Here is a 12,548-nt window from a genome sequence, read left to right as displayed (position 1 = left end):
ATGTGACCAACAAATATTGACCCGTGGCCTGACCCCGCGCGTCGTATCGCACATGCGGGGGTATTCTAGAATAAACACCCTTAGACACGCTTGTCGGCTTTTTCGATTGCGCAGGGCTTCAAAATGGTTTTCTACGTTGCTTGATAAAACCAGAATGAACTTTGTCACTACTCCGCGCCGAGACCTCTTCAGTCGGTATTTCCTTGTCTCTTTACACCCTTGCTACGGAATGTAGGAGCGCACACACGCCTGTCTTATCTCATATCGTTGTTCGAAATCGATTATGTCCCGCGATTTCCGCCGGCCGGACGATTTGACGTCATTGTACTTTCTTTATTAATTCTCTCCGGATTGACTGTTGCACGGGAGAGAGGAAAGCTTAACACAGCCCTGATATTTACTCATCGTCTTAACATGAAGGATTGTTTTGGAAAAATAGCAACGATTTATTTTAGTTGTTATCGGCCCGCTGCTGCATGATTCAATGTTGATATTCCGGTAATTGAGCAAGTGGAATTTTTGTATTGTTTTTCAAACTCCTTGTGCATAAAGTTTGTAGTTTACATAAAATAGTAAATAGTTCGGTGATGTAGGCTTTTGTCGCCTTGAGTAAAAATGTATAAAAAGCAATGTGTCGTTTATCCTGCGCCCATGACACAAAACGCAACTCTCATCCCATCGCCGTGATAAAGCGCGAGATCCGATGAGCGATATGAATAGCTCCGTGCAATGCGGGAGGGATTTTTCTGCCCGACCGGATGCGGCCTCAAGGTCTGGGGGGCATAGAAGCGCGCGCCACTAATAACGCTAATAGCGAGAGCGGAGAAGTCCAAAGGGATCGGCCCGGGCGCCTTAACACTCTACAGAGACGAGCAGAAAGCGGTCGAGGCTCGGGTTTTAGGAAGTAGTTAAACGCCCGTATTCGTCGCTCGCTATTTACTCCGTAAACCGCTTCACCTCCTGTCCGTTGTTTATCCGCCTCTCTTCCGTTCCCCTTCCGCTGGCTTATCGCCTCGCGCCGTCCCGGACTCTCTCTTTCCATCTCCGCGGTTGCTCCTCGCGCGCGTCGGCGCATTCTTGTCATCCCGGCCCGAGGTTCAGAGCCAAAGATTGAAGAACGCGCCGCTTGGTCGAAAAAAGGAAACTGGCAATCGCGAAGCGGACGCCGCGGGCGCAACTCGCTCAGTTGTTGCGTGCGGCGGTTACAGGACGCATCGCGATGCCGCCGGCGCGCGCTGATTCGAGTTCTTACGATTCAACGGCGTCGGACATCGACATTTTATCGTTAGCTTGCCGGGTTTCGAAGCTGTTGGGTTGGATGATTTCTGTTCAAGTTCCTGGAAGTCAGATTGTTGTGCATTGGATTTAACAAGTTTTTTTTGTTGTTTTACAGATTTGATGTTAATGCATAGGGCCTGTTAAAATTGTGAGGATTCTGTGAGCGGTCGATTTCGACTTGGAGTAGCAATTAAGCGGCAAATTTTGGACTTTAACGCAGCGAACAGCAAACCGTCATGCTGTGGACTTAAACGGAACCGTGTTTTCAAATGGAATTGTCTTCATTAGATTTTGTGGATTACTGGCATTGAACAGATGCCAACCTACCTATGTGAGAAAACGTGAAGCGATTTTAGTTTGAGCGCAAACCTAAAGTAATGAAAAGGCAAGTTGTTGGGCAGTAGCGCTACCACACAGCAGTAATTGGCAGAGTCAACGGAACCGTAGAACAGCACTGGAAAGTGATTACTGCCGTCGTTAACTTTGCGTACGGCCAGGACAAACACTTTTACGATCGGCGAGCATTTGCGCGTAATTACCGCGTCACAAAGATCATTGTTGAACGGAAAGTGGCGAGTCTTGAGTACGTGTACTGCGGAAGGGAGTGATGTCGTTTAATGACCTTGTGAGCTTGTGTTGCTTTTCGCTTGACTGTTAGACCGACCGGGCTTTAATGAAAGTTGGCGAATTTTTCTAAAAAATCTAAAAAAAATTAAGTTTGAACAGACGTAATGGTGATGCGACACAGCTTTTTTTGAATAATGGGTAACTTTTCACAGCTAAGTTTTGAATGATGGGTGTTTTTTTCGTGTACAAGCTCGCTGATAATACCTAATTTTTTCAGTTTCGACGCCTTGCTTCTCATTTGAAAAACGCGCGCAGCAAATTTTGCAAGCGCCGTTGCCCGCCCGGAAAATCCAATTGCACTTTTTTCGAAAACCTTGTTCCTTGTGAGCTTATGCCTCAAACCGAGGCCGAGCGGCCGCCGTTGCAGTTCGTATTTCCTCGTTTCTGCGTCACAGGGCCTTGGCAGACCGATACGCAGCTCGTCGGCAGAGCGCACTGCGGGAGATCGGATGGTAGCTCTGTATCCGGTAACCTAATAGGCCAGCACCCTTTCGACAATCTCCTCGCGAAGCTGGGCGCGCCTTGAATTACTAGCTTGTTTGACGACACGGCAGTGCTGTGACCACAACATCGCGGTTCGCCGACCCCTCTGTGTGTCACGCTAGTTTGCGAGTCGCTCCGGTTTGAAGCAAGCCTGCAGTCTGTTACTATATGTAGAGGTTACGATTCCTGGGACGTACGTAAGTAAATTTCCGTTGCCATTTCATTGTGTCACATCTGTCAATCAAAAGCGATTACTGGGATTGTGTAGGTATGTGTTCCGCCCGCATATCGGTATGGCAACAAGGTGTGAAACCCGCTCCTTGGCCGTACAGAGGCACAGAGACAGGCCCAGTACTATGCGCACATACACTACGTCAGGCGTAACCGTGTTTGGCGGTAAATTTAATATAGCTTCAACAGCGAAGCACACGCCATGGCCAAGTCGCAATATCATGGATCTAGTCCCTTTGTGCGCTCTCGAGCCTCTTGCAGCTAAGCGGAAAGCGGCCTGTTTGGCGTTCAGCGGCCTGTAGAAAATTGGCAAGCCTCTCTAGGCGCCAATAAAAACTTTGTCGCCTCTCTGAGGTCCCGTCTGAAAAGGACGTCGCCTGGCAAGAACCCATTCCGTTTGCTAATAATATCGCCACCTTCCCATTTAGTGCTTTCGGGCGCAATTCGAGCTTGTTGTGGCAAAACTGTTTGCCTGATTAAAAACGGGACACTTGCTTCTCTCACATTGCAATTGTAACGTCACAAAGGTGTTTGTGGATTACGTCACAATGCAAGATTTCGCCATAATGCGTTCAGACCACGTTTTTGTTTGAGTCGTTCAAGTTTTGCATTTGACTGCTACATAGTTTTAGAGAGGAAATGTATGCAGGCTGATACGAAGTGCGTTATTTTACGCAGTGGTAACGTGGGTAATGTTTAGGCGGCTTGGAGTTTAGGGTGTGCGCCATGAAAGAAACCCGACCATTAGGTGTCTTTTTTTCTCTCGGCTCACTTTCGTCCGGCTCGTACATACATATTGATATGTCACTTGTGGCTCGCATTCATAACCGACTCGGCTGTACTGCGTGGACATCTGACAGTTGTAGTCGATTGCCTTTGGAAGCTGGTTATCTTACTTAGTGGACCAGCAGGCGAGTAGTGTGTATACGGTAGCCAGCAGCTTGTGGAACTGAAGGCAATTTAAAGAAGGGTCAGTCGAACGGAAATCACTTGACAAGCTACACGCATTTTACGTTTGTGCTATACCTTTAGGCTGTTGGTTGAGGTGTGCATGTATTGGCATTTCCTGTTCGCATGCACTGGAATGTCGGCGCCTGCCGAGTTAAGCGGTTATAGCAGCATTTGGCGTTCTTGTCGAGTAGCACTGGAACGCCGTTGACGAGTGGTCTTGTAGATGCTTTGTGTCGACCACAACTTCCGAAGGCAGTCAAGAGCCGACGCGCCTAAGTGGAAATCGGTAATACACAACAAAGCGGGCTCGACTACCGCCTCGGAGCAGCTCTTTGGACGGATTACAAGTGCGAAGTTGCGCGCGTGCAGCGTTACTCCGTCGGCCTGTGCGCCCGTGCTAAGGTGGAAGTAGTTTTTAGGAAAAGTCGGACGCTAAAGCGACCTCATCGCTGGGCTTAGTCGACCGCAGCGGACGCCTTATTGCTAGCCGCTAATGACAACCTTGGTAAAACCGACGGCAGGCGGTGACTGGAGTCGCGGCTCCGACGTGTGTTATTTCGCGGTCATCCGCCCGTTGGCTCGGTGACAGAGGGCGAAGTGGCCCACTCTGCGCTGCCTTTGATTGTAGCGTTTAGAAGTGGCAATTGCTGAATCGCTGTCCGTTCTAAACGACGACGATTGGACCGGAACAGGCGAAACGGAACGACAAGCGGTTTAATCTGATCTCGGGGCGTCTGTCTTTTGTTCCTGAGAAAAGAACTCAGTCACTGGTTTGGGAATATTTACAGGCTAAACGACGGCGAAAGGAAATCCTGTAGACACGGTCGGCCGGGCATCGCACAAAAAATGCTCAACCGTGTAAGCCTTACATTTTACAGGAGCGCTTAGCGGGTGGCATGATTCCTCGATTTTTGTGGCGACATGTTCGGTTACTCCATTGTCGCGAAATCGCCAAGGGTCGAACTACTGTGACGCTCTCATCTAAAGCATCGCGCTACAATTTGGGTCGGCGGCGTTGTTTCAAAGCCGCTTGCAGGTGTCAAGGCCGCCCGGCGCAGCGGAAGCCCGCGAGCAAACAGCTAGAACTCTATTGTCCTCGGGAGCCTTTTACTGTTGACGGGCCTGATTAAACATCCCCTCTTCACAGGCGAGCGGGGTTATCTCGCATGCGCACTATCCCTTCCTTTTTTCGCTGACCCACTTGTCACCGCAGTGTCATTCGCGCGTACAGTCAGTCCGTCGTTCGTGACATTTCGCGCGGGTTAAAGCGATTACTTCACTTTCTCGCGTGCGCGCGAGTCTTAAACAATCGGCTACCTGGAAGGCTTGAGGGCGACCGGATTGCGTTGGCGAGGAAGTGTGCTGATTTGTGTGGCAACACCTAAAGAATGTCAGTTATTCTCATGCAGGCGCTTGCGCATATGAGACAGCCAGATCGCTCTGTCGTGTTTCAAAACAGCCGCCCGAGCCGACAGTTCAGAAGGCCCAAGGCGATCCGGTAATCCTCACGTTAATTTCCGGACTGAGCTCCCGGGGCAAGTTGGTGAACAGCGATGTTATCTCGAGTTGCGTTTGGCGTCGTCTTATCAACTTTCCCCACCCTCGGTTCCGAATTTCGCGCCCTTACAGTGAGAAGTTTAAGGGATTTTTTTGCAAGTGAAAACCCGCTTAAATAGTAAAAAGCTAGAGCAGTGATCACAAAGTTGCCAATAAAGGAAACGACCAGACAGGATATTCTCCGACAAGAGCGGCAAGCAATATTAAACGGACGCTCCATTCCCCGGGGATACGATGCTGCCAACTCGAGCCCACAGCGCCGGCCGCAGCCTCGTAACGGTGGAAGTTAAGCATCCCCGGGAGATTTTCACAGTAATCCACGGAATCTGAACTAAACGCAGGCGCGCGTGTGTGCGATCGTTCACGCTCATACACGCGTAAGGTGCTCACGCGCATATGGATATCCCGCATGTTTGTTTGCGTGTAACATCGCCTAGTGGTGGCATGTTACACACGTCGAAACAGTGGCACTCGCGATACGGCATCGCCGAGGCGGCCAATTGTCGTGTATAACATGTACCCCATGCGATTGTATGATGGGGCGCCATTTTGTCATAGCGGTCTGTGTGGCCAAGATGCGATCCAGAGTTGTTGAGCTGCATGTCGACCTAGTTTTCCGATACAAACAAGCCTCGCGGCCTGGTTGTTGAAGAGTGTCCGTCTGGACCTCGCCCTGAAATACCGGCTTTGTTTAAAAAGCTTCACCCCCGTCCCGCCACACTTGAATACTGTATAACAGACAGTTCGTCATTTCTAACCGCTTTTTCTTATTGTTCTAGGTCGAGATCTGTTAGCAAACAGCTTTATTCTGTTAAACAAAATCTGTCGCTAGTCCAAACTTGGGATTGCGATTGCACAAGCTGCCGATCATCAACTCTACGCCTGTTTCAAGTATCGCACCGTGCTATTTACGATTAGCACCGATACGCACTTTTTGGGATCGTACCAACGTGAAGAAGCGAACCCCAACGACCTGAAGTAACTTGCCTTTCCCCTCTATCATGATACCAGAAGAATAAAACTACCCACAAACGGACGTACCAAGTATTGACGAAGATATGAATCGACCAAGGACATTATCCTCGGCTGCCAGGACCGGCGGCGGAGGTTCGGATACATTAACCAACTCCGGACGAGGACAAGGAGACAACCTCAACCACCTGAGCGACTCGATGTCACGTAACAGGGCGGTGGAAAATGATTACAGCGACCACCCGCTCAACCCACAAGCTCCACGCCGGTCCGCCTCTGCTCCCACCGGTGCCGGCGATTCCAACACGACGCGAAGTTCCCACCACCCCTCAAGAAGACACGCTGCCAGTGACCGATCGAGAAGGCATCACTCGAACAGAACGAGAAGAGCTCCAGGTTCGGCGGCACGCATCGTCAACCCTTCGGCGTCGTTGCCACCTTACCTTGGCACAAGGAACATTCCAATCGTACACGATACTCTTGTGTCGAGCAGAAACGAACTATGTCATCCTGTCATACCGCCGCGGCCTCACCAGTACCCAGCCACTGTGGGACACATGCCACCGCGTCGGCACGTTCTCGATGCGGATTTAATAAACCGTCCTCCGCCGCCTGTGCCCCGGCAACCCGTTTCTGTGCCCGGTGAAGTTCAAACCACCCAGTTAACTTCCTTAGCGCCACCGAGACCTCCCCCGCCTGCTCCAGAGGTTGCGGAGCGATTGGGAGTCCCTCCTAGCAACCGGCATGCGGATTCAGTGGTGAGGACCGTACCTCCCACTTCCACAGTCCGGTGCGTCACCAATACGACGGTTATATCAACGCAACCGACCGGACAAGCGGAAAAAGCTCGACTCGTTTCCGAAACTGACGACGAAAAGTCATCGACGGCGAAATCGGAAGAAGCGACGAAGTCAACAAACAATTCTTCGTTAAAGAAGGGATCGGATCGTGGTCGCATAGCCGGCACCGGCGACGAGGACCACCAACTGATGGGCCCTCTGGATGGCCGCAGCGCGCCCAAGCCCGGCGAACACAACTACTCGTGTCCTCGTTGCGGAAAGTGCACGTGTCCGCGTTGCCAAGGCGACGTTCCGGGGACAACCGAAGCCGCGCGCAGGGCGGCGAGTCGTTGTTGGACCTGCAGTCAGCGCTGCTCGTGCAACGCCACCAATTGCATCGAAACTGCCACTTGCCTTTGCTGCGTTCGCGCGTGTTTTTATCATTGTTCGGAAGAGGATGACGAGTGCAGCGACGAACCTTGCTCCTGTCACGGTTCTCACTGCTGCCTCCGGTGGTCGGCGCTCGGTGCGCTGTCCGTGTTTTTGCCTTGCCTTCTCTGTTACCCATTAGCGAGAGGCTGCCTTCGCGCGTGCAAGTCGTGTAGCGCCTGTGTTCGACCCGGCTGCAGATGCAAAGAGTCGTACAGATGACGTGGGCGCTAATGGCATGGGAGCCGGCGTCGATACGGGACCCGGGGGTGTCCGGCCCCTCTCACCCGACTGCGACCCTCGCCGAGATTATTCTTTCGAAATACGAAACCGACGAAATTTCAGTTCCAGTCCGGGCGCCCCCATGTGGAGAACCAGTCGTCGTCCCATCGGGGTTCAGTACTCGAAATTACTTCTACCGCTATACCTCCATGTAATTTAAGAACTTCGCGTTTCGTTATTGCATTTTCCCCTATTCGTTTCTTCGTTGTCGTTTGTTCTTTTCTCGTCGTCGCCGTTGCTTTTGCTCCATTTTACCTCGCGCGCAAACGCGTCGCCCCTCGAAGTTGGCGGTTTACGATGATAGCAAGCAACTTGCCCCCCCATTACCCAAATCGCACCCTCTGAAACTGACCCCAGGATCCTTACCCGACAAGGTGACCTTCGTTTTATTTGACGCAAGGTTGCCGGCGTACGTAAACCGTAGCCTTTTACTATTTCTTTTTATTGTTGCCTGCCACATTCAGCACAAAAACTGCCCAGTCGTATAACTTGCTCGCACAATCCCTCAACCCCCGCTCTGCTCGTTGTTGACACGCGGTAAAAAAGTTATATTTCCAACGGAAGATCGTTTTCTTTCGGTTGATTTACAGTAAACCGGAATTCTTGAATAAATCCGCGTTTTTATTTATGCCCCCCACAGTCCGTTGGTTCTATTTATTGCTCTATGCACCGCGGAGAGGCACCGAAAAGTAAAAGCGATTGTTTTAATTGTTTTCCCGACACAGTTTCGTCAAGTTTTTAAGTATTCGCACGCCCTTCCGGCGAGCAGCTGCAAGTTTCTAATGTTTTTCCCCTCGCCGCCTTCGAGCGACCTTTCGCGAAAGTCGATTATTTATTTCGTCACCATGGTAACGATGACCCCGTTTTTATTTCTTCGCCAGTCGCCGTTCATGCGCGGTTTCGATTTTTCCTTCTGTTCAACAGTTCGTTCTTTTTTTTCGTTCGTTCGTTTCGCGCCGGGGGGCGCCCACCCCCCCGCCACCCAGTTTCTGGGTGGTTTCCCCTTTCCGCCTTTCTTTCGTAACAAATTATTATGACAAAGTTGAGACGCCGTGCGGATTTGGCGACGGAACCAATACACAAAGAAAAACGGAGAAAAACATGTATGTTTCTATGCTTGGTAGTTGGCGGGCAAGGATTCGGGTTTTATTGGGGATTTATGCAGCACTAGTATGTTCACGTGGCGATAGCAAAAACATCATAACAGCAAAACACAGTTCTTGTAGCCCAATATAAAGCACTTACGGTTAAAAGAGCAGACAATTTCATCTTTTCAAACACGAAATTAGACAATCAATTCAGTAGGCACTGGACTGCAGCCATGGGATAGCACCTTGCTGCAGTCGTGCAATGGCACGCTTGATTACAGCGTGACCGACGAGCCGCAAACTTGCCGCGGGCGACAGCGGCTTTCTGCAGCGATTTGACGAGCGATGTCGAGCCGCAAAATGCCGTTTCCGCTTGCCAGCGCGACGAGCCTCGAATTTCAGACATGCGAGAAAATCAACGAATTCTCTGGAATCGCGCAAACAGAAATTCATGGTGAGGCAATGAAACGGCAGCAAATTACCAAAAACACAAGTTTTGCCACACGCCGGACAATGGTTCTTACTGACATTAAGGCTATTCTGTTGTGCAAACCATAAGCATTGATCCATGAACCAAAACGCTCGAAAATATAAATCTGTTTTATTTGGGCGTTGGTGCTGTCATTACCATATATTTAGTCTGCATTTGGTGTCCGCAGCGTGGCTTTGCAGATAGTGGCGCTGCACGCATTGGATAGTTGCATCCATATACATACAGAATCCATATTCCGGTGCGCATTTTGCCACTCATTCACCTTTCCGATTCGCACTCGGGACGTCTGTAAACTCTTCTACAATCGAAGCCAACGAGGTTGCGTGGAGTGGAGAGGTTTAGTGGGGGGTGCTCGCGTGCAAAAGATCGATGTAGCCTCGCTCTGAGTACTTTACGTGGTGCTCGCGGCCACTCATAGACCCTGCGCGGACCCACCCGCCCCAACTCGGCCCATCCACGTTGCAATTGTGATTGCATTTGCGTCATAGGGGCACTTGTGGCGCTGTTCGTATTTCCGTTGTCCAGGTGCTACAACAGTGCCACTCGCGAGCGCTTAAAGCTTAGAGTTTTTTTTTTCTGACCGGCTTGACGATTTGTGGAACCATAGAACATCAAGCTGTAAAATTTGTGCGGTTTGGACTGCTTTGCCATCGATTAGCCGGTTTGAACGATTTGATAGAAGAAATATGAGTGTAGTTTTGAAGGAAAAGACTCTTTGATCAACCTAGATAACTGTTTTAAACAGGGGGCCTAAAAGCGAATATCTCATAGTTTTTTCGTTGATTTCGTGTCTGTCTTCAACACTGTCCACCTATGAGAGATTACCAGAATTGAGAACAGTTGGCCACACGTTGTACGTCAGAAGGTAAACCGCGCAAGAAACGCGGGCAAGCGTTTCTCGGTCGTCTCAAACTCAACCAATCAACGTTTAGCGCTCGGGTGATTTTCCCACGCATTGCGGTAATTTTAACCCGGGCTCCTCGATGGCTGGCCCGCGACTTCCGGGCCTCTGGCCCATTGCGGTCCAACTAGCTCCTGCGAATGTAGCATCGCTAGTGAATCCTGCTCGCGTTGGAATAAACTGAAGGCAATCGGACGCTGTCGGTACATCCTCGATCACTTCCGCCCGCGCGGCATTCCAGATTTCAAACCGGTGCGGAAGCAATCGCCTTGTGACGTCACAATCACGCGTTCCTCGCTTGCGCAGGAAGAGATGTGAGCTGGAGTAGTTTGGGTCTGGCCGGTGCAGAGTAGGGACAAGTCTTAATTCGGAGCGGTTTGGTATTTTTGTGAATGGACAGTGACGTAAGTGCAGCGGTAGGTCGTAAAAATCTCCACGATTGACCCGTGCGTGACCCCCAGCATCTCGCCGATCCCGATTGTGGTAACGCGATAAGCCATTGGGCAATTTCGTTTCATTTGTGGTTGGGGAATGTACACACTTGATTTACACGGCCAGCATCGTGGGATGACGATTTAATTGAAGCGGTATGACCTATAGGACTTGATTGCTGTACGGTATACCGACTTTGTTGAAAATAACCTATACTGTATCTATACGTGGTTTACTGTGACTTACTATTGGCTAGAGTTTAATTTTTGCAAGCTTTTTTGTGCGGTTTATCTCCAATAGCTGCAACACTACATAAACAATTGTGGTTTTTGTACCAGTAACGTGATCTTGGTGTCGTACGTGTCTTCGGGCCATTACTGCCGTCTTATATAATTGCCACCGGCCGATGTTGGCTGTTGTTTACGTAAACAGAGATTACATGCTTCTATACGGGAAATTGGGGACAGTTTAAAGAGAATTGAACCCCCCTTACATACTTTGAACTCCTGCGCACGCCATCGCTAACCCGATTTTAAACCAAAATCCACGGCGCGTCGTTGCATCGATTTAAACGGCCTGGCAAGTAAACGGTACAGAGTCCATACTTTCGATGTATTAGGTGCAGGTTTGTTAGTGTTTTGCAAAGTATTTTTTGCTCGAGGGCATGATGCAAAATATCTTGATTTAATAAAGCAGGTGCTCATAGCATTCGGAACTTTGAAATTGTGGCTCTGCTTTCCGATATGCGGGAACACGGACAACAACACGACCAATTCTCCGATTTACTGATGTAATTTTTGTAAAAAATGTTGCTAAAAATGGCACAAAAGCTATCTATGTATCAATGTGAACTACAGAGTCCATGAAACTACAGCCTTTTCCTCATATTTCATCAGCTATTTCCAATGCAATGAAGGTGCCGGTAGCCCTTAGGCTCTGCAGTTCATGTTAAAAGTAGGACGGACGCCCTAGGTTACGTTACAAAACGCACATTCTTGTTGTGCAATAACTATGCATGTTTTGTAGAAGGTTGCTTGTTGCATGAGTTGAAGAAAAGTCACAAATACAATCGAGCAACGCAGTTCGTCCTTGTAAGACACAGTTTCAAACGTAGCCGCTTTTTTTATGACACACTCTCATTAAGACCGACCCTTGCGTGCACTCCATTCATATTTCCCACGTCGCGGGTGGCGGCCAACCGCTTCCAATTAGCGGCCCTTTCCTTTTTCAAAAGCACAACAGCTGCCAGTCGACATGTCGTGGGACCAAACCCTTCCCTGTGGCCAACGCATCCGCTGGCGTCGAATCGTTGGCAAGGCTACGCGGTTCGCACGGTCCAAGCTTTTCCATTGGCATGGGGCAACGTGTAGTCGGATAGGTTGGTTGTGAGACCGCCATGCTGCACGCCACTGATTTTTGCAAATAATTTGGTTACCAGTCGCTTGGCATATAAAACAATTTTTGTGCAAGTTATAACAACTATTCCTATTGGGATCAATGAGTTAAGGGGACTGCCAGTTTTGGCGCAGTGTTACATGTCAGACCCGCACCATAACCCACAGGTGGTGCATATACAAACCGATTTCAAAACCGACTGAAAACTAACAACTGGAGAGCTGTTGTCGTACTGTTGACCATGACTTCGGATTGATGTAGGCCAGTGGTTCCCAACCGGTTGTATGCGAACAAGAAGCTGTACACGAAAGACATACAATACGCGAGAACATTCGACAAAAATGTACATTGAAAGTTTCTGCACCCATAAACACGACGAAAATAAGGTTTTCTGGTGGTTTTTTTCTTATTTGTTCCATAATTTTTTTAATGAAACGTAGGTGCTTCGTGGCGAATGTGCAGGAATTTGAAGTGGTTCGCGACCACTAGCGTAGGCCTATAAATTCGACAAGACCGGTCGTCATTCATTCCCATGTAACCATTGTGTCTGCAACTCTGCTAACGTAAGAAAACGTCTGCATTTTCCCGCGCCATCGTGAGAAAGTTCCAACTCCCTTGAAAAACCGACGCCCAGCTAACGATTTCCACGC

General features: G+C 49.6%; 1 protein-coding gene across 1 annotated transcript; it reads left to right on the top strand.

Moving 5' to 3' along the window:
- Positions 1-5,910: 5,910 nt before the first annotated feature.
- LOC145910891 (uncharacterized) lies at positions 5,911-8,678 on the top strand. The gene has a single exon (XM_082998105.1). The coding sequence runs from the start codon at positions 6,186-6,188 to the stop codon at positions 7,527-7,529; it is 1,344 nt and encodes a 447-aa protein (XP_082854231.1). The 5' UTR covers positions 5,911-6,185; the 3' UTR covers positions 7,530-8,678.
- The last annotated feature ends 3,870 nt before the right edge of the window (positions 8,679-12,548 follow it).

Source organism: Ascidia mentula, chromosome 8 (assembly GCF_947561715.1).
Source record: "Ascidia mentula chromosome 8, kaAscMent1.1, whole genome shotgun sequence".
NCBI lineage: Eukaryota > Metazoa > Chordata > Ascidiacea > Phlebobranchia > Ascidiidae > Ascidia > Ascidia mentula.
Note: the sequence above shows the minus strand (reverse complement) of the source record. Positions and strands in the feature narration are given on the sequence as shown.

Excerpts from the sequence above, each read along its gene's own strand:
- LOC145910891 (XM_082998105.1), top strand. The coding sequence starts at position 6,186 with ATGAATCGACCAAGGACATTATCCTCGGCTGCCAGGACCGGCGGCGGA.